Source organism: Protomyctophum parallelum (assembly GCF_964188405.1).
Source record: "Protomyctophum parallelum genome assembly, chromosome: 22".
NCBI classification, from domain to species: domain Eukaryota; kingdom Metazoa; phylum Chordata; class Actinopteri; order Myctophiformes; family Myctophidae; genus Protomyctophum; species Protomyctophum parallelum.
The window spans coordinates 16,267,759-16,290,517 of NC_139714.1; the positions used below are offsets into that span (position 1 = coordinate 16,267,759).

The 22,759-nt window shown below is 43.7% G+C and overlaps 1 protein-coding gene across 1 annotated transcript in view; it reads right to left on the reverse strand.

The window, feature by feature from the left end:
- snd1 (staphylococcal nuclease and tudor domain containing 1) overlaps positions 1 to 22,759 on the reverse strand; it is a 360,720-nt gene that overhangs the window by 320,585 nt on the left and 17,376 nt on the right. Inside the window, 4 exon segments of the mRNA XM_083794554.1 lie at positions 7,966 to 8,056; positions 9,248 to 9,354; positions 10,337 to 10,495; positions 19,927 to 20,018. Coding sequence (XP_083650680.1) covers positions 7,966 to 8,056; positions 9,248 to 9,354; positions 10,337 to 10,495; positions 19,927 to 20,018 — 449 coding nt within the window.

Genomic DNA, 22,759 nt, shown 5'->3' on the forward strand with positions numbered 1-22,759 from the left:
ACACACACACACACACACACACACACACACTCACTCTAAATAAAGATGTGTTTGCTTTATCTAGGCGGAGGAAGGACATGAAACAAAAGGTCTCCTCCGGCAGGAATCGAACAGGGGTAGGATGTGATTGTGCAGTCGACGGCACGGTGCTCAGCCACAGGCAGACGCTTTGACTTCACCCACCTAGACCCTAATATTACAGAGTTTACCCACCCACCTAGACCCTAATATTACAGAGTTTACCCACCCACCTAGACCCTAATATTACAGAGTTTACCCACCCACCTAGACCCTAAAATTACAGAGTTTACCCACCCACCTAGACCCTAATATTACAGAGTTTACCCACCCACCTAGACCCTAATATTACAGAGTTTACCCACCCACCTAGACCCTAATATTACAGAGTTTACCCACCCACCTAGAGCCTAATATTACAGAGTTTACCCACCCACCTAGAGCCTAATATTACAGAGTTTACCCACCCACCTAGACCCTAATATCACAGAGTTTACCCACCCACCTAGACCCTAATATTACAGAGTTTACCCACCCACCTAGACCCTAATATTACAGAGTTTATCAAAGTGGGTGATGCAAGTCCAGGGGTGCCCTACTTTGATATCATTCTTATTGGCATCGTTTACACTTTTTAAATTACAGAGGATGTACGATTTTTTAACAGCAAACAACAAATGGTCATGTTTCTCCACAAACTGATGAATTCCGTAAGGTTTAGGGTAGTTTTGTTTCTCCACAAACTGATGAATTCCGTAAGGTTTAGGGTAGTTTTCGTTTTTCATACTTTCTGGGTCAAATATTTCCTGTGGGAGCGATTTGTTATTGTTCCCATCAAATTCAACATTCCATGCAAAAAAGACGATCAGCTGCAGTCGATGGCGCGGCGGTCTGACGTCAGACAATATAACAATTAAATCACTCAAGTTATTCAGACGCTTTGGATTTAGTGCCATTTCTGAGAGGGGCCTCTAGGGGGCGCTAGCCTCGCCGCACCGTTTTGTTTGTCTGTCTGTCCGTCCAAGCACGGAATGTGCTGCTGAGCTGATTGGCTGAGACGGAATATGATGATCAGAGCGCCGCTCACTTCCCCTTCTCCTTCTCTATTAGATTTCAACACGAGGTTTCAGTTGAATCAAATATCTGCTCTTGAGTGGCCGGAACCTTCGGCCAACCACGTCGAGCCATACTGGTGAGCAAGATTTAACCAACCACGTCGAGCCATACTGGTGAGCAATATTTAACCAACCACGTCGAGCTATACTGGTGAGCAAGATTTAACCAACCATGTGGAGCCATACTGGTGAGCAAGATTTAACCAACCACGTCAAGCCATACTGGTGAGCAAGATTTAACCAACCACGTCGAGCTATGCTGGTGAGCAAGATTTAACCAACCACGTCGAGCTATGCTGGTGAGCAAGATTTAACCAACCACGTCGAGCCATACCGGTGAGCAAGATTTAACCAACCACGTCGAGCCATACCGGTGAGCAAGATTTTAACCAACCACATGGAGCCACAGTGGTGATGGTGAGAGATTTGTTCCGTCAGGTGAAGTCAGTAGGATCACCGAAGACCTCCTGCCATGCTGTGGTTTCCGTGGGGAACCAGATCTACTCCTTCGGAGGGCTGGAGGGAAATCGCCGTCTGGACTCAGGTATGATGGATGTGCACGTCTTGCACACGGACCAAGACTCTTTCCGATGGGAGAAAGTGTCCCATGGCTGGTTCCCCAAAAAGGACAAGTTCCCCTCTAAGCGCATCTACCACACGGCTGTCCTCGTAGAAGATACAGTCTACGTGTTTGGAGGGACTGCAGACATCGGAGAAAAGTCAATGGGTTTCTGCAACCAGCTGTGGGGATTTGATGTCAAAACTCAACAATGGTTCAAGCCTGAGACTGTCGGTGATGGTCCAAAGCCAATGTGTTTCCATTCTGCCTGCGTCCTGGAGAGGGTCATGTATGTCCACGGATTGTGGCATGTGTGGGATGGAGATATCATGGGAGATTGGATTACAAACGCTGGCGTCTACACGTTGGACACCAGAAATAAACCAATGAACTGGACTTCAATTAAAACGAAAGGCCTTCCGACACCTCATTTAGAAGACCATTCTGCCACCATGATTGGGTCAAAGATGTATGTGTTCGGGGGCTCCCCACAGGAAGAGGAATATCACAGCTGTTTCAACGACGTCACAGTGTTCGACACGGAGAACACCTGGGAGAGCGGCGACGTGGCAGGAGTGTCCCCGAGGCCTGACGGACGCTCGCGACATTCAGCCTTCGCCTACAACGGAGAGCTGTACATATTCGGCGGCCAGACTTACGCACCGTTTCGCGTCTTCAACGATCTGTGGAAGTTCAAACCAGAGACCTCGTCCTGGACCAAGCTCCAGGCCGAGGTCCCGCGCGGGAGAGAGGGCAAGGGCTGTTGCATGCTGGGAGCTCGTATGATCCTCTTTGGAGGCGTTTTTTTTACCTTGATGACATTGACAAACCGTCTTCATCATCACCCGAAGAGGTTGATGATGGTGAAGACCTGTATATCTTGGATTTTGAGGACGCCTGTGTTGACGACGCTATGCAAAATTTGCAAATCACTGAAGCAAGATCCTGTATAGTGCAGCAGACACAACTCATGGGAGAGATTGGGTGTTCAGTTTGACCCACCAGTTTTGGAGATATGGCTGAAATCAGCGAGTTGAGAAAACAGGCTTGAAAGGTTCACTTCTGTGGACTAACATAACACCAGCTACATGTTTAAGCATTTACTTCATACATTTTCAAACTAGTGCTGAGTGCACTGTGCGCTCCAGCCAGGGAAACTAGTGCTGCTGGAACACCCCATCATCGCAGTTCCTGTTTACAACAATGCACATGTGCAAACCTCCCGCAGGAGCCCTGGCCAAACCACCGTGCTCTATCCTCTTTATTTGTCCTAGGCCAAAACCAAGGAAGCTCTGAGAAGGAAGTGAAGTGGTCACGTGACTGGGCTGCGCCATGACACTTTCATGGGAGCCAAACTAACCGGAAGTTTGGCAGAATGCATTGGAGTCAATGAGAGCTCAGTGACCAGCTCATGAACAAACATTATTTATGAACAATTGAGACCTTTTGTAAAGTAATCACTTCTGGAAAATAACAGAAGACATGTAACACATTATTGTCTGCTGTTTTGTTATTCGATGTGTACACTGTGTAATTTTTATAGAGGTATGGACCTGGTATCTCTATAAAAATAGAGATACCATAAAGTACAAAGCACATTTCTGAACGCACCAAGTATCGCGAGACTTCCCACCGTTTCCTGTCTGGCAGCCAAATATCGCGATACTTCGGAGCCAGAAACGATACCTGCTGCTGTTTAGAATTATATACTGTGCACTCTGTGCACATCGAAAAGTAAGCGATTGGAAAACAACCTGTGGTATGTCTTCTGTTATTTTCCAGAAGTGATTACTTTACAAAAGTCAGAGAGGAAGAAGTGAACGGTAGGAAGACATGCCGACAGACGAGCGGAAAGGAAGACGGCGGTAAGAGAACAGAGAGCAGGGAAGACTTTGCGAAGTAGATGTCATGAGGGACAGACGAGCAAGCAAATAGGCAGGCCAAGCAGCATGAGTCACTGGTCTAACCCGTTCTGACCTGAGATCAGATTCTAAAAATGTTCTTCTACATCCTGACAGTTTTCTGAAAAAGCTGTTTCTATGTCAGTCGTTCTTCGATTTTTTTTCCAGAAATAGCAGATCTACAAGCTCGTATGAGCTTTTAGATCTAGAGCTTGTAGATCTAGAGCTTGTAGATCACTCCAGCTCATAGTGAACAGTGCCCTCAAAGACACGGCCATCACCAGAGCTGTGGGTGCCTCAAGGTGCATAGCAGAGTACTTCCATAAAAGTGAGGCAGCCTGTACCAAACTTCAACAGAAACAAACGGTTTGATAAAGAAGAGCACAAGTTGATCCAGGATGTGGCGACAAGATGGAACAGCACATTCTACATGATGGAGGCTCCTTGAACAGCGCTGGCCGGTCGTTGCAGTACTTTCAGATCCTGAAACACCACAGAACAAGAAATACTTGGACTTGAAGCCAGAGCAGTGGGTGTTGCTGGAAGAAAGGGCTTCAGCCATTTGAAACTCGTACAGTTTACCTAAGTGGGCAGGATTATGCCACAGTGTCCTGTCTCCCACAGTTGGTCAAAGGGCTGCAACGGTCCATGGAGAAATGCCAACTCAAGACGGGCCCAGGTAAAAATGTTGTCTCCGAAGCCAAAAAAGGCATCACCCAAAGATGGGGAAGTCTGTAGACAAACCCAGAGAAAAACCCAATTATGCTTGCAGCTTCCCTTGAACCAAGGTACCTGAAGTTGAAGTTTCTGGGTGCTGAAGATGGCACTAGGGTGAAAGGGGCAGTTGAAGACCTTGCCATCAAAGGAGAGTGCTGGTGACTCCACACGAGTCCAGCAGGACGTCGTCGTCAGAGCAGAAAGATCAGCCCTGGATGACCTCCTTCATTCTGACACAGACAGCCAGAGTGAGGACTCTGATGAAGAGGAAATCCTGGAAGGCCAAAAGATCCACAACGTGAGGGATGAAGTTCAGCGCTACTTCACACGGCCACCTCTAGGCAAAAAGGAAGACCCTCTCAAATGGTGGGGGGAAAATGAGAAGAGTTTCCCCACACTGTCAATGGTGGCAAAATCCTGTGCATTCCTGCAACATCCACCCCGGCAGAAAGAATCTTCTCTGCAGCAGGGAATATCTGCTCTCAGAAGAGAGCCAGCCTCACACCAGAGCATGTGAAGATGCTAACTTTCCTGACATTGAACATGCAAATTTAATAACGTGTTCCTTCCACGCTCTACGTCCAACCAGGGAAACCCCCCCCCCCCCCCCCCCCCCCCCTGTCAGGTGTAAAGGAGCAACTTGGACACTCAGAGCCCAGGATCACATTAGATGATTGACACAGGGGTGAAAAATGGGTTACAAAATCGTGGGATAAAAAATATATTGAAAAAAAGAAAAGAACATGCGAATTTGAGTCTCATGTTGCAGGAGTTGTGTGTAATGTGTAGAGTACTAGAGACTAGAGAGGTCACACACACACACAGCCTACATACACACACTCAGCCTACAGTTTCTCTATGACAGCCACAGGCTCTCTGTCTCTCACACACACACACTGACCCAGGAGAATCAAAGCTGTACTACCAGACCAGTATTTTTTCATAATTATAATTATTTCATAAGTATATTGCTGCTACACACCTCAGTTTGTTTACATAATCAGAACCTTTCCTACAGAAAGGTTCCGAGTTTATTTTTGTTTTATATTCAGCAGCACTTTATTTTATTACTATTAGTTTTTTTTTCACATTGGGTCCACTACCATTTCCTTCTACACCAAATATCTTCATCGAAAAAAGACGATCTGAGCGTTGCGAGATTGCAGATCGGCTATTGTCGCCCTCGTAAAGATTCTAGTGTCACGTGTGTCGTACCTATACCATCGTGTGAGAGGCCTTTTCATTCAATCAAGAAGAAAATTATCATCCATTCACTTCATCCAGAAAACCACTCTTTCTCCCACCCTCTCTCGCTCTCCAAGGTGACATCATGTAGGGGAAAGGGGAGGGTTGCCAAAAGGCACGGAACCGCCATTAACCCATTCTGACCTGAGATCAGATTCATACGATTTCCTGTAGGGTCATACAGATTTCCACTGGACACACACTGGTCTGATTAACCCATTCTGACCTGAGATCAGATTCTAAAAATGTCAGTCGTTCTTCGATTAAAAAAAAATAGCAGACCTACAAGCTCGTAGCGCGCCACTCTGTGGCTTACATTCACCCACATTCACACACACACACCGATTGCGGCGGAAACCATGCAAGGCACCGACCAACCAGCACATCGGGCCATTTGGGGTTCAAGCAGTGTCTTGCCCAAGGACACTTCGACATGTAGACAGGAGGAGGAGGAGCCGGGATTCGAACCGCCGACCCATGGATCATTGGACGACCTGCTCTACCTCCTGAGCCACACAGTCACCAACTGGCTAATCCGTAAACAAACTGGCTAAGGTAGCAGGCAGCCGGCCGGCTGCAACGTGCTGTGATTTCACTGGTTGGCCTGGTGGGGGTGGGGGGGGGGGGTGGTGTGTGTGTGTGTGTGTGTGTGTGTGTGTGTGTGTGTGTGTGTGTGTGTGTGGGGGGGGGGGGGGGGGTGGGTAGGAACCAGAGAGATATGGAGAGAGAGGAAGGGCCCCCCCACTGTGATCATAAGAGCATCGGGGGTTCGAGCAGTGTTGTCAGCAGTGCGGTGTCAGACCTGCACAAAAGGAATTTGGAGTGTGTGCGCGTGCGTGCGCGTGTGCATAGTTCCATGGATTTTGATGAGGTCATATTTGTCCCTATTCTATCAGTTCCCCTGTTCTCTTCATTCTCATGTCTCTGGAAACTCCGCTCTGCGCGCACACACACTGTACTGTACACACACACACACAATTTCACAGCCTCTACTCAGACTTTCAGAGACGGGGGGGGGGGGGGGGGGGGGGGAGATCTTAGTAGCACCCCACGTTGATATAATACTAATGGTTATCCTTTCGCCAGTCCTTTTCCCTCTGACTCAGGAAAATGCAGTTTATTTTCTCCAACCAGCCGTTCCATTTATTTATTATTTTTTCTGCGGGGGTGCAGTTTCTCAAAGTCATTCTGTCTGTAAGCAGATTGTCAAAGCAACACCTTTTATGGAAGTAACCACAGGCTGGCCATTAATTCCTCACGGTCTTAAAAGTCCAGGGCCGGGGAGGGACCCGAGGGCATGTGGGGGAGATAAAAACCCATACTTCAGGGGTATTAAACTTTAAAAACAAAGACAAGTATATACTGTAGGCGAGGAGGGGAGGGGAGGGGGGGGGTGAGGAGCGGCTAAACTCAATTTCAAAAATGGAAAAGGAAGAAGGAGCCAAACAGTTTCCGACCGGAGGAGTCAACTCCTCGACGCTACAAATCAGGACTTGGGGGAGAGAGAGAGAGAAGTATATAATGCATCATCGCACGCCGACAATGAGGTTAGACTGAATTACGGAGCGCAGTCTGGGACAGGACGGGAGTCCATCTCACTTCATTGGAAGTAATGGCTGTTGACAAGGACGGACGGACTAAGAGGGCCATTCAAAGGCACTCCCACTCCTTCTGGATATTAAGGGTCAAACCCACAACATCCATTATTCACTTCATCCTATTAACACTTTTAGTGCCGGAAGTGCTTCAAAATAGGAGCTCTGGGGTGCCGGAGTTGTCTGATCGCTTTTACTCTGAAAGCCATGAACCGGAAACACTTTCCTAAAAAAGTTGACTTTACAAAGTTGACCTTACATCCCGATCATTTTAATTTATACGATATATGATCCAAAAAGCGTTTTATTTATTTTGCGGGAGAGTCGGATGAGGAGCAGAAATGAAGCGCCAGCATATCGATCCATTCATCACCACGGAGAGCGCCCTGGATTAGGAGATACGAGTCATTCTTTCCACCGCGCTAACATGTGAGTCAACGGCAAGCTAATAATTGCCCAGAGTGTTAGCGTACGGCAAGCGAAAAGCGAACGGACCAAAAAAAAATGTAAAATAGGAAAGATTCTGAATATTCTTATCTCGCCCGTATCTTTGAGGGTGCGCTATGACGTCCACAGACGTCCATAGCACCTCTCGGTTCGAATCCTTATGACGGCCTGAGGCGACGTATGTAAAAATTGTTTAAATAAGACCCGAGGACGATTCTACACCTGAGGCCCGATTCTACAAAGTATTCTGAAAAAAAATCACACCCGTGTGAACTGAGTGGTGCTCGAGCAGAGTGAGATGAACAGATGTGGGCAGGCTTAGGAAAATTAAAATAAAAAAAGTAAAAAAACAATAGCTTTGCTCTTACCTTGGCTACAAACACCCTGTCCTTCTGGTCCATGTTGGCTGTTGGGGCGACATAATCCTTCCACATACGGACCCTCTTCTCTTTAGCAGACCTGAGCAGGGACAACGGACATCAGAGAAACAAGGGATTAATTTCATAGATATTGCTCTGCTGCTGAACAAGAAGGTCGAAACGTTGGTATTAATTCAACACACTCCCTACTTTTGGCGGAGTACTCCGGCCATAAGGAATGTAATAACCTTCCGCTTTTGGCGGAATTCTCCGCCAGATAAGCTTTATTATTGATATCAAACCGGATCGCCGATATCTATTTTTTCATTATTATTTTGGCTCGGCCTCTTTCTTTCTTTAGCGATCCTAGACCGGGTTGCGCAACAGCGGTCCCGTCCACCTCCCATTATACAGGCAGACTAAAAGCTGAATAACTCCTAATCTACGGAGCTCTCCATGGTCTGGATAATTAGCACGATGTTCGGAGGTCTTTGCTGATTATCCGGTGGTCTAGATGGAAACATTGGCGCTTTCTAGAGCAAGGATGGCTATATTTTAGCTCGTTAGCATTGACGCTATTTATTTAGCATAAAATGGACGCACACAACATCCGTTTCTGTGCTGCGTGCGCAACCTCTAAATCGCCCCCACAGCCCGTGGCAGTCTGAGGTTGGCTTTGCGTCCAGCAGGTGGCAGTAAACCTGTTAAAACACTATTCCATTTAAAACACTATTCCAGACATACAGAAATCCATTTAAAACACTATTCCAGACATACAGAAATCCATTTAAAACACTATTCCAGACATACAGAAATCCATTTAAAACACTATTCCAGACATACAGAAATCCATTTAAAACACTATCCAGACATACAGAAATCCATTTAAAACACTATTCCAGACATACAGAAATCCATTTAAAACACTATTCCGGTGGATGTATGAGTCTAGTGTAGTATGGAATAGTGTTTTAACTATACTACACTAACTAGACATAGATAAACCCATTCCCATGGATGTATTTATGAGTCTAGTGTAGTATATTTAGTGTAGTATAGTTAAAACAATATTCCAGACATAGATAAACCCATTCCCGTGGATGTATTCATGCGTCTAGTGTAGTATAGTTAGTGTAGAATAGTTAAAACACTATTCCAGACATAGATAAACCCATTCCCATGGATGTATTTATGCATCTAGCGTAGTATAGTTAGTGTAGAATAGTTAAAACACTATTCCAGACATAGATAAACCCATTCCCGTGGATGTATTCATGCGTCTAGTGTTTACCGTTCAGCTGCTCGGAGTTTGTCTGCTCCCTGGGTGTACACGGCCATGGACCAGTCCACACAGCGGGCGAATCCCTCCTTCAGTAGAAGCTCTGTGATGTTTCCGTTCTGGAGAAGAAATGGGAGAGCACAAATATTACATCATAATAATAATAACCCATTCTGACCCGAGATCAGATTCTAAAAATGTCTTCTACGTCCTGACAGTTTTCTGAAAAAGCTGTGTTTCTATGTCAGTGCGGTTCTTAAATTTTTCAAAAATAGCAGACCTACAAGCTCGTAGAGCGCCACTCGGTGGCGCGCTATGAGCTTGTTGTAGATCTGCTATTTTTCAATAGCTAAAGCATAGCATAATGCTAACACCAAAAAGGTTTCCCGCCCCAAAATGGAATAAGAAACCTGGAAGGTCATCGACATGGAAATATTAAGAGAACCAACGACTTAGAGTTACTCTCACGCAGTGTTGTTCTCGTCGACTAAAACTAAGACGGAAAATGTTCGTCGACTACCTTTTTTCACTGACTAAAACTAAATAAATGAATCTATGATGACTAAAACTAAGACTAAATATACTGACAATTTCGTCAACAAAAAAAAAAACTAGACTAAAATGTTAGGAAGGGACTAGTGGACAAGAGATCCAGTTTTACGCTGGGTTGCATGCTGAAAATAAAATAGCAGATATACAATCTGAGATTGTATATCTGCCATTTTCAGCATTCAACCAAAGTGTAAAATATGTCATTACAACGACATCAAGGCCTGTCAAAACTAATTTTAGTCGACTAAATCAAATGTAGATTTAGTCGACTAAAATCGTATGACATTTAGTCGACTAAAACTAGACTGAACACTAAAACAATCCAGGTGACTAAAATGTGACTAAAACCAAGTGAAAACTATTCAAGAGACTATGACTAAAACTAAAATAGAAATTTGCTGCCAAAAACAACACTGCTCTCAGGGTTCCTACCGGATGCACGATGGATCCCAGTATGATCTGGTTTCTTACCGGATGCACGATGGATCCCAGTATGATCTGGTTTCTTACCGGATGCACGATGGATCCCAGTACGATCTGGTTTCTTACCGGATGCACGATGGATCCCAGTATGATCTGGTTGGGGCAGCTCTCCAAGATGATCTGAACATCTCTCTGCAGGAGTCGGGACTCTGTGAAGAACTTGGCTTCGGCTGCGAACGGCTCCGGGGACTCCGTACCGTCGGCCTCCCTCTTGAAGCTTGGACACTGTGGGGGGGGGAGTGAGGGTCAACAAATATTTAGGATGACCGTTGAGCCGATTCTACTGTTATGGCTCAGAGACATGGACACCCGCCTTCTAATGAGAGCGCACAATCTGTCTTGGAAGAGCCACCCAATAACTAATCTAATATACGGCAACCTTCCCTGTGTTTCTTCACTAGTCAGATCCAGAAGAACAGTTTGCCGGCCACTGCTAAAGAGCTGACAATGAGGGTTATATCTTCCCTTCTTCTCTGGAGTCCTGCCTCAAAGCAGACCACAGGTAGAAAACAATGAGGTTATATCTGCCCTTCTTCTCTGGAGTCCTGCCTCAAAGCAGACCACAGGTAGAAAACAATGAGGTTATATCTGCCCTTCTTCTCTGGAGTCCTGCCTCAAAGCAGACCACAGGTAGAAAACAATGAGGTTATATCTGCCCTTCTTCTCTGGAGTCCTGCCTCAAAGCAGACCACAGGTAGAAAACAATGAGGTTATATCTGCCCTTCTTCTCTGGAGTCCTGCCTCAAAGCAGACCACAGGTAGAAAACAATGAGGTTATATCTTCCCTTCTTCTCTTGAGTCCTGCCTCAAAGCAGACCACAGGTAGAAAACAATGAGGTTATATCTGCCCTTCTTCTCTGGAGTCCTGCCTCAAAGCAGACCACAGGTAGAAAACAATGAGGTTATATGTGCCCTTCTTCTCTGGAGTCCTGCCTCAAAGCAGACCACAGGTAGAAAACAATGAGGTTATATCTGCCCTTCTTCTCTGGAGTCCTGCCTCAAAGCAGACCACAGGTAGAAAACAATGAGGTTATATCTGCCCTTCTTCTCTGGAGTCCTGCCTCAAAGCAGACCACAGGTAGAAAACAATGAGGTTATATCTGCCCTTCTTCTCTGGAGTCCTGCCTCAAAGCAGACCACAGGTAGAAAACAATGAGGTTATATCTGCCCTTCTTCTCTGGAGTCCTGCCTCAAAGCAGACCACAGGTAGAAAACAATGAGGTTATATCTGCCCTTCTTCTCTGGAGTCCTGCCTCAAAGCAGACCACAGGTAGAAAACAATGAGGTTATATCTGCCCTTCTTCTCTGGAGTCCTGCCTCAAAGCAGACCACAGGTAGAAAACAATGAGGTTATATCTGCCCTTCTTCTCTGGAGTCCTGCCTCAAAGCAGACCACAGGTAGAAAACAATGAGGTTATATCTGCCCTTCTCTGGAGTCCTGCCTCAAAGCAGACCACAGGTAGAAAACTGTCGTTCCCCTGATGTCATCGCTATAGGGACACATGCATCAGTAAAGCAGGAACTGGGGATGGCAATGAAGGACCGGAAAGTCTGGCGTAGCGTTGTGAAATCCATGATCTCGACCGCGCTCGGAAAAAAAAAAGTCACGCGTGAACATTACAACATAAAACATCAGATGTTGGCCAGTGTCTGCTTTAGGGCTGCAACCATCGATTAATTTATTAGCGATTCGATCACATTTCCAATTAATCAAATAATCATCAATCAATTGTTTATAATCAACAAAAATGGTTTATCTGATCAACCACTTGAGCCTTATTTTATACTTTGACATATAGCAGCAGAAATACAGAAAATAAATACCTCATCTACAAGCTCATACCGCCATCATGTCAGCTTTAATTTAGTTAAAGGTGTAGTGAAACGGAAATGGTGAACAACATGAAAATGGTGTTTCAACATGAAACACCGGTCTGAAGTTTCTGAACCAATCAGAGCGTCGCATCCCTTCAGGCGATGAGACGGTAGCTAGGGACGGTAGCTAATGCTATGCGCAACAGCGTGGTGTCGTTTGTTTATAAATCATATGGACGGCCAGCACAACCATTTTACTGTTATGTGGCTTATTTCTACCCTATAATGTTTTCAGATACATATTCTAGCGTGATGATTAAGTTGAAAGCGAGTAATACACTGTCTGGATGTTATCTGGAATGGAAATAAAAACGGAGTATTCTGTAATCAGTAGCAGCTGTGATGGACGGAGGCACAGATATGGGGACTTAAACGGGTGAGCTTCATTGTTATTGGCTTTTATCGATGTGTATCTCTACAGGTCATCAAGCAGCACGTTTTCGTTTTAATAAATAAATAATGCAATCGTTTTTCACATTTTTTTGGCATCCATTGTTAGGTATGGGTGCCCATATAATGAACACGGATATGGTCTTAAAGTGTGAAAAACGTCTTTTTCATTTCACTACACCTTTAAGTTACTACTGTAAAATATTAGTAGCCTAATGGAGGCGTGTATAAACTTAGGGGGGTTGATGCTATGACCACCACGGGGCTCCAGTCAGAGAGCAGGAAAAAGGTTGACACAGTTTTGGCATTTATGGTTTTATAAGTTGATGGAGGTACAAACAGACAGGGTTGGTTTATGATGAAAGAATGACTCAGTGAATGAATGAATGGTATCTGCAATACAGTAACAGAAAATACATGGGACTATTAGGAAATTAATGACAAATGAGTACGGCTGGTTCTCTACTAAATTGGTGTGTAAATGAATAGGAAACATGTCTAGTTAATTTAGCACACATTATGAACCACATACAAAGTACATGAAATGGCTGTCAAGTTATCAAGTGAACACTGCACAAAGTACATGCTTATGGTAAATAGTGCTTTTGCTATTAAGCTCAAAGCCTCATGAACTAATGGAAATAAGCATGTTAACACGTTTGCTCACTGTGAGCCATTAACTGAAAGCAGAAGGATAGCTTAAGATGCTAATAGCCACAATGTAGCTCCTGTTAGCTTAGCCACATTAATTAGCATATTCATTAATGCCAAAAACGAACTTTTTAAGCAACATATAGATAACATCTTTCACAATTAACTGTTACAACATGAATTTATATTGTACTTTATACACAAATTATTGCCTTACTTCCTCAAGAACGCATTATGTTGGTCAGGTTTGTCTGTGCAGCTGCATTTTAGAACTGCAGTCACAAAACTGGGGTCCTGTTGCATTATTAGGGAGTGCCCCAACAGATGCCTGAACTAAAGTTGGAAACTGGGTCATAAAGAATGACTATAGAGGTTGCCCAAAATAGTCCTGTACAAAATAAGGCAAATAAATTAAGCTATGGGGAATTTTCTACGACTACTGTATATCACTTCAGAGGAAAGGTCTTGTGAATCTGTGATAGCGGCAGGTCTTGTGGAAGTGGTTCGGTATCACCCGTTTTACCCCCCGATCTGTGCGTCCATTATCGCCTATAACCCATTCTGACCTGAGATCAGATTCATACGAGGTTTCCACTGGACACACACTGGTCGATTCATACGAGGTTTCCACTGGACACACACTGGTCTGATTAAACCAATGTCAGCTTTATGAACATATTTATATCTTGTAAACAAGCCCAACAACGCTAGAGCCAGAGAAAAAGAGGGGACGAGAGACAGCAGGCCAGATAAGGCTTCAGTTTAAACAGCCAAAGAAACACCTTCAAAATGGGACACAATATATTCCAAGTGGGAGATGAAAGAGATTGGTTATCTTGAGAGTGGTCCATTGGCAAAGCTTGACTCGTCTGATTTGGGCCAGAGCATATTCTAAAGCTCATTGAGTGCCACTATAAGCATTAATATTAACCAATAAATAAGAATACTCTGTAGGTTCCATTGATCCAAGGTGGAACACAATCGATTGATTGATCGATCATTAAAATAAACATGCTCTGACTGAGTAGCCAAATGGCATAACCATCTGAACAGGTTGAGTAGCCAAATGGCCCACCCATCTGACCAGGTTGAGTAGCCAAATGGCCCACCCATCTGACCAGGTAACGTGCTTCCATCAGCATCACCAGTGGAACCACAACAATGTGCTGGGCAGAGCCCATACCTCCGCTAATGGTGGCCTTACACTAGTCAATATTCGGGCATTTTTGACGCTCGACTCAATCGATCTGCTTGGGGGCGCTCAAAGTGCGATTGGGATCGACCCGATCAACATCAAGAATGTTTGATATTTGCTCTGCCCCGCTCCGTTTATCCTGTAGTGTGTGGTGCTATCGGATTTCAGACTGGCTAGTGTAATTTATATAGGAGCCACACAGTGGAATAGCCTGGAATCCAGTGTTAAACTGACCTCCAATTTGAGGACATTTAAACAGAAAACTAAAAAATGGCTACTGGAAAAGGTTCCCCTATAAAGGGTCATCTTAGAGGGATGGATAGGGACGTACTTGTTGTAATGTATATGTACAGTATTTTAAAGTATTGTTCCGTTCAGTGTGAGAGGACCTCAGTGGAAATAAGTCTTTGGACTTTACTGTGTAATCCTTGAATCGCTGATTATAATGTTGTATTATGATTGCTTTTCTAAATAAATCAAATCAAATAAAAGAAAGGCCACCTTTAGGTGGCGCTTTGTCTAGAAAATGTTGCTGTCGGGGAGAAACCTCCTAACTCCATATTTTGTGTGTTTTTTTATGCTAAATTGTAGGGATGTCTGATATTATCGGCCGATATATGCATACAAATTTAATATCGGAAAATATCGTTATCGGTTTTGATCCATTAAAATTTCTCCCGAATTGATGATTATTTTCATTATTATACATTTCATATATTTATGAATGCATCCAGCAGGGCGTCACAATAAAACCTTACATTTAGGAATGCATCCAGCAGTGCGTCACAATAAAATTAGGCATATTGTGTTAATTCCACTACAGCATATATCGGTTGATATCGGGATCGAAAATTAGGGGTTGAACAATATCGGGATATCAGATAGGCAAAAAAGTTAATATCGGACATCCCTACTAAAGAGATGCATTTTGAGCTTATAGATCTGCTACTTTTGAATTTGAAACCTGAAAGGTAACCGTTTTGAACACATGAGGCAGCAGTGGCGTTTAGAGGGGCAGGTGCTTGTGCATCTACAAGCTCATAGCGAGCTTGTAGGTCTGCTATTTGTGAAAAATCAAAGAACTACTGACATAGAAACATCAGAAAACGGTCAGGATGTAGAAGACATTTTTAGAATCTGATCTCCGGTATAGAGTATAGTATAGAGTGTATAATGGTGTGAGATTTATAGATTGTGGGGCCTAAATAATATATTAGAAGCTTTTTTATCAAGAATTGATCAATGCCACCATGGTCCATATACTGTACAGTGTACTGTACATTTCTTTTTATTTTCAAAAGGGCACGGGGTGCTCTAGCACCACCTAGTGTCTATCTGTGCACGCCGCTGTGAGGCAGAGAGGATAAGGTTTTGCAGCACTTCTGGCGCCATGCTCAGACTGTTGGCAAGGAATTTGAATGGCCAGTTCATCAGTTCTTCCTGGCATCGCCACAGCCAACCAAAAATAGCCAATATACGTACATGCTCACGACAACATCATAATCATCTGGTTGATGGAGGTGGAGGACACAGTAAAACGGTGTCCTCTTCAACAGCACAACTGTTGTAAGACAAGAATTAATCAATATTTAGAAAAATCTAAAAGCAGCCCTAATTAAACACATTCAGGGCTTAATGAATAAATGCACTAGAGTGCCAAGCAGATGAGGGAGATTTTATTCCTCCATTATTACATCACGCTAGTAAATCTGATCTTTGACGGCCAAGCTACACCAGGCTTTTCTTGTGCGTTTACTCTAAACGCGCGGACCGTGTGTGCGTGAGCCAAATGCCCTGGCTACATCCATCTGTCAGACGCGCGGCAGATTTGTGCGGGACCTTCCGGGAGGATATATAGATATGCGCGCATGGGGGCATAGTCATACGCACGTAAAAAAATTAGAACCGATCCTATTTTTAGAGCACGCGTAGGATGGCCCGCGCCGGTATCCGTGTGTCTGGTGTAGCTGGTATCATTGACATATATTGGTCCTATCCAAATGCACTGTACGCACGCAGTAAACGCATACGCACGTGCGCAAAATTGCCTGGTGTAGCTTGGCCGTTAGAGGCGTTAATATTGTAACCGAGATGCATGACGAAGTCAGAAATCAGAACATAACATTGGCGTTCTGATCAAGCTGATTTGTCTTTTTCCAACAGAGTGAAGTTGGTCCATCCATGCCTACTAACTATCCAAGGGAACATTCTTAATATTTTTTTTGCGTAGAAGCCTGTATATATATTTTTTTAATTATCATCATTTACCTTATTTTCACCATTTTACCTTTATCATTTTATTCCACATTCAGCCCCTTGGTGTACTGCTCGATTATGTGTTACCACCACAGGGTGCTCAAAACCGCTTGCCGCTTTTGTGGGATTGCCGTTTGAAGTTGAGATTTGACATTCATACCACCACACATACTGTACAGTACAAAAAACATAACAAAACAAGCCAGCAGACTGTACGGAGATTCACTATAACTTCATTTTGACATCTGAAGATGCTCCCGGGGATTTGCAAGGCTTATTTTAAGGTCGAGTGGACTTTACATGCACTGTGCTTGCTTATGTTTTGGGGGGTTCTATCTGGTCATATCCGTGTGCCGTTCCCAGAGATATAGAAATAAATAGATGGTAACCATCTGAAGCCGAGCGTCCCAATTCTGGGCCTGTCATAATGGGCCTGTTCTGGGCCTGTCATAACGGCGAAAATAGGCAAGCATTCGGTAAAAAGATCTCTCGACATGTCATAGAGAGATTTGGTGTAGAGGGGAGGAAAGGATGGGACCCAGTATAGGACCCTGGTGGACCCCAGGCAATGAAGTATGCAGGGTTTAAGTGGTCGACCAATTAACAGTGGTTAGATTTGTGTGAAGTAAAGTAAAGTATTTTTATTTTTTTACAGTTTTGTTTTATATCGTTAATATCATTTATATAGTTAATTGCCGAAAATAGGGGAGCCACGGTTTGATTGATTGATTGATTGAAATATTTATTAACAGTTTGTAGAATTACAGTACATTTTAAGCACAAACTCAATACAAAGACTGTTAACTGTGAGTGGACGACCCAATTAAGCATTACACTTGTTTACAACAGGGTCCACATTGTTCAATTCATCAAAACATTTAGAGACATACAAACATTTAGAGACATACAAATAGACATTTCTATGTAGCTAAAGAACAGAACAGGAATTCATCATATAGGAAGCAAAAAAGGGAAAAGATACATTATACAGTGAGGGGAAATGGGGGTGGGGGGGGTGGGGGATTCAGATTTTACAGAGGCCAGTTTCAAATTGCAGCCATCCGTAGGTGCCCTTTGAGAGCGGTTTTGAAGGAGTCAAGGGATTCACATGTCTTAATGACTGTTGGTAGGGCGTTCCACATTTTGGTGGCATAGGAGCGAAAAGAATTTAGTCCCTTGTTTGTGCCGAATCTGGGTTGTACATGGTTTGTTGCACTCCCTCTGGTGTTGTGGGTGTGGACTTCGTTTACATTAAGGAAGTATTTAGACAGGTACATGGGTAACTTGGTGGTGTATCGAATCTTGTGGACCAGACCCATTGCAAGATGCTGTACTCTGTCGTCGACCCTAAGCCATCCCAGCCTGTCAAAGTGGGCAGGGGTGAGGTGGGTTCGGGGGGTGAGGCCAAGTAGGAGCCTGACCGGTAAATGTGGTTAATACAATACACAGAGACAGGTAAGTTAAACATAGTCATTCTCTCATTGGACTGATTTATGGAGCTGTTCTTTGAGGATTAGTCATTCTCTCATTGGACTGATTTATGGAGCAGTTCTTTGAGGATTAGTCATTCTCTCATTGGACTGATTTATGGAGCAGTTCTTTGAGGATTAGTCATTCTCTCATTGGACTGATTTATGGAGCTGTTCTTTGAGGATTAGTCATTCTCTCATTGGACTGATTTATGGAGCTGTTCTTTGAGGATTAGTCATTCTCTCATTGGACTGATTCATGGAGCAGTTCTTTGAGGATTAGTCATTCTCTCATTGGACTGATTCATGGAGCAGTTCTTTGAGGATTAGTCATTCTCTCAGTGGACTGATTTATGGAGCTGTTCTTTGAGGATTAGTCATTCTCTCAGTGGACTGATTTATGGAGCTGTTCTTTGAGGATTAGTCATTCTCTCATTGGACTGATTTATGGAGCAGTTCTTTGAGGATTAGTCATTCTCTCATTGGACTGATTTATGGAGCAGTTCTTTGAGGATTAGTCATTCTCTCATTGGACTGATTTATGGAGCAGTTCTTTGAGGATTAGTCATTCTCTCAGTGGACTGATTTATGGAGCTGTTTTTTGAGGAGGACCGTCTCAGGAGGAATTGCTGTGGTTCACTTTGACATCACTGTACCATCGCAACTCAGCCGATGAATACCATAATATACAGCTGGTATTATACACAGGGCTGCACATAAGCGGTGCGCCAGCGCGCATGCGTCGTCAAAATTCTAAATGCGCTGTCAATTAAGCGCCAGGAAGCGCTTCTGCGTACCAACAGCCGGGGCCGCCCAGAATGATTATTATGGCCAGAATACTAGTCAATTCTGTGGCGAGAGCATTTTCCACCGACTGCCACTCAAAGTGGCTACTGGCCAATCACAGCACGTCTTGCACAAGTGCACTGGCCATTGTGGCCAATCACAGCGCGTCCTTACTCAAAAGGGGGAGGATTCCATGCTGCTTTCTGCTGGGAGGAGGTGAGAAAACCTGACACAAATAGTTTCGTCTTCTCCGTTTCAGATAGCAAACTACTGTAGTTCCCGGTGTAAAAGGGCATGCTTTGGATGCTTTGCACTCTTCCCATTTGCCGCTGTGCTTGTGTTTGTTTTCCAGGTGCTGGAGCAGCATGGTTACTCGTGTGCGATGCCGTCTCACAGCCTAGGCACCGGCCACCGACTTGTTACGGGTACTAAGGTTTTAGTTCCGACATAGTGGAGTGGGAAGAGTTTAAAGCATTGCGGACTGGCACTGCTGCTGCCCAACAGGAACACGGTGTCTCGACATACTGTCCCTTATTATCGTAAAGTCAGGTAGTGTACACTGTTTATTTTTGTACCCAGGAGCCATGTGTGTCTGACTGTCTGACTACGTCGCTTCAGCTAAAAACAGAAGGGAACCCTGATGTATGCTTCGCCGTACGATGTGTCGCATGTTAAAGAAATAGCTGATCTGCAAGCTCACAACATGTCGCAACGCTCATATTATCCATAGGAAGTATTAAGTTGTTTTTATTAGATTCCATAGGGCTGGACCACACATTGACCTAGATTTTAGCAAATTTAGATTTTTTAATAAATGGGATGAATCTACAACAAGAGCCATTCTAGGGCTAAATCTAGAGTTGCAATACCCTCCATTGACTCCCCACTCATCCAATAAATATCGTTTTGCTATAAGTTATTCATCCCTCTTTTATCCATCCGGCGAGACGGGTCGCCGCATTTTAGGAGCACCACGAAAAAGAAAAACAAGGGGCCAACCCATTAACACCTCCACACACACACACACATCTCACCTTGACTCCAGACAGCATGACGGTGATCAGGTAGTTGTCTGGGAGAAGCAAGGCACGCACGACGCTGCCATCGCGCACATGTTCAATGATGGCTGGAAGAGGGAGGGGAGAGGGGGGGGGGGGGAGGAAGAGTTTAGAGACCCCATGAATAAATACATTCAAAATGGTTCTGGTGACTTAACCCATTTAGGCCTGACGTCGACATTTTTTAAATGTATATATATATTTTTTAAATGTCCTTTTTTCTGAAAAACCTCATGTTTCTATATCAGTGGTTCTCAATATTTCATGTCAAGGACACCCCAAAAGTATATGAAATTGGCCACTGAACCCCTTCTGGAAATGTTTCAGGGACCTCTCAGAAGCAAAGAGTTGAGTTAAAAACATGTTCATGATTTTTCTAAAATAGCAGACCTACAAGCTTTAGGTTTGGGGCATGTAGCAGATCTACACGCTATGAGCTTGTAGATCTGCTATTTTTCAAAAGCTAAAGCATAACATAATAATGCTAACACCCAAAAGGGGTTCCCGCCACAAAATGGGTTAAACACTTTGGTATGTGTTGGTTCTGAATTCATAAAGTGCCTTTCTCTAGTCAGGTGAACCAATCAAATAGCTTTGTGATGTAATTGACATCACACACACACACACACACACACACACACACACACACACACACACACACACACACACACACACACACACACACACACACACACACACACACACACACACACACACAGACGTGGTGACAGCCGTGCACGTTGCCCTGCCTGCTCATCAATAGGACTCAGTGTCTTCTTGCTCAAGGACATCGTCAAACGTGCAATGTCACGTCAACGGGAGCCAATTCACATGCCACCACTGTACCAACATATATAATAAAACATACAGGTATATATATATACAAATCAATGCTAGTATGTTTTGTTCAGTACGGACAAGGGCAGTGATGTAAATAGGTTTTCAATGTAATGAGTTCCGGGATGGCCTTTTAGATGAGTCCCAGGGACATTTGATGAGTCCCACTTCAACGACATTAGGAGTCATATTTTGCCATTTTTTACAAATTGCAGCATTTAACTCCCATGTCATTTTATATGGTTATTATAATGTGGTTATATTCATGTAGAAAACAGAAGAAATTATTATTATAACTAAAGCTAGCAAAATAAACTAGAATAAAAAAAAGGGACGCAATTAGGGCCGGGAATTTAACGCGTTAATCAAGATTAATTAACTACAGACAAATTAATCGCGATTAACTACAGAAATTAATCGCACCTTTTTGTTTCCCCCATAATAAAGTAGTTTTTATTTGTTTCTCATGCCCAGCCATGTAAAGCACATTTGAGTATAGGCACTTGCTGCCTATATATATCACCTGCCTATATATCACTGTTGGGATAAAACACATTTTTCTATGGAGTTGTGTGCACTGGAAATAATAAAAAGTCCCCCCATAGGCCATTCTGTGTTGCCTATAGAACTGGAGGTCAGTAAACAGCAATAAAACAACGACCTCTGCATCCCGTGGATGCAGAGGTCGTTGTTTTATTGCGTCCCTTAACTATGAACTGCGTTTTGGGATGCAAAATGCACCCTATTTTAATCTCTGCAAGGGTTCCAGTTCCAATTGTGCCTGCTCTTTTGTGTCAATTCCACTCATCTATCCGATTTAGGGCTTAGCAGTGGCAGCCATTTTCTCCATCCAGACCCATTATATATTTCTTTATAATAAAGATTTCCAAAAATATGTATATCAATCATTTTAAGCCTATAGAATCAAGCAATCCAAGATCCTAGCAATTTAAAACCGGACAACAGAGTATGTATTAAATACAGTATATTGTATATATAAATATTAATATTAAGGTTGGCGACCGTTCTCTCTGAAAGAAAATATATATTCAAAGACTTGCGCCACATTTTCACGGGTTTTTTCAAAAATGGCAGACCTACGAGCTTGTAGATCTTTTCAATAGCTAAAGTATAACATAATGCTTAAAACACCAGCAGGCTGCAAGAGGCCAATAAGTTAAAGCAGACAAAACTTATTGACCCAATCAGTGATCTAGTGAGATCATAATCATTTAAACTCACATCTCATTCCTCTGATGCCCCAGAGGAGAGAGAGTGAGACAGCTTTATGAAACACATTTCAGACCATAATTGTGTTTGGAGAGGGACTCTTTGTGCACCTACATGTTACACGCGTGCGTGCGTGCACGTGTATATAAGATATGCATATTGGTATTACTACTGTAGAGCGCAGGAACTCAAGGAGGGTAAATTTAAGACTCTTCGGCTGAATAGCTGCATTAACCCATTTTGACTGAGGTCGATAAAAACATCTTTTCTGAAAAACCCATGTTTCTATGTCAGTGGTGCTCAACCTTTTTCATGTCAAGGACCCCCAGAATTATCTCTATTGGGCCACGGACCCCCCCGTCTCAAAATATGTAGTTCCAGGGACCCCCCAGAAGCAAATATTTTAGTTAAAAATGTTCGCTCTGAAATATATTATTCAAAGATTTGCACCACATTTTCACGACTTTTCAAAAATAGCAGACCTACAAGCTCATAGCACGCCACTCGGTGGCGTGCTATGAGCTTGTAGATCTGCTATTTTTCAATAGCTAAAGTATGTCATAATGCTATAAACACCAAGAGGGGTTCCCGCCCAAAATGGGTTAAAGCATTCTCCAAGCGAGTCTTTTGCTCTCTCTCTCTCTTGTGAACGGTGGAGAACAAGTTATAAAACAATGGAGAAAAAACAAAGCCCTCCCGTTCTAATTTACCCCCCCTATTCATTTAATGAGCTGAGCTGCCG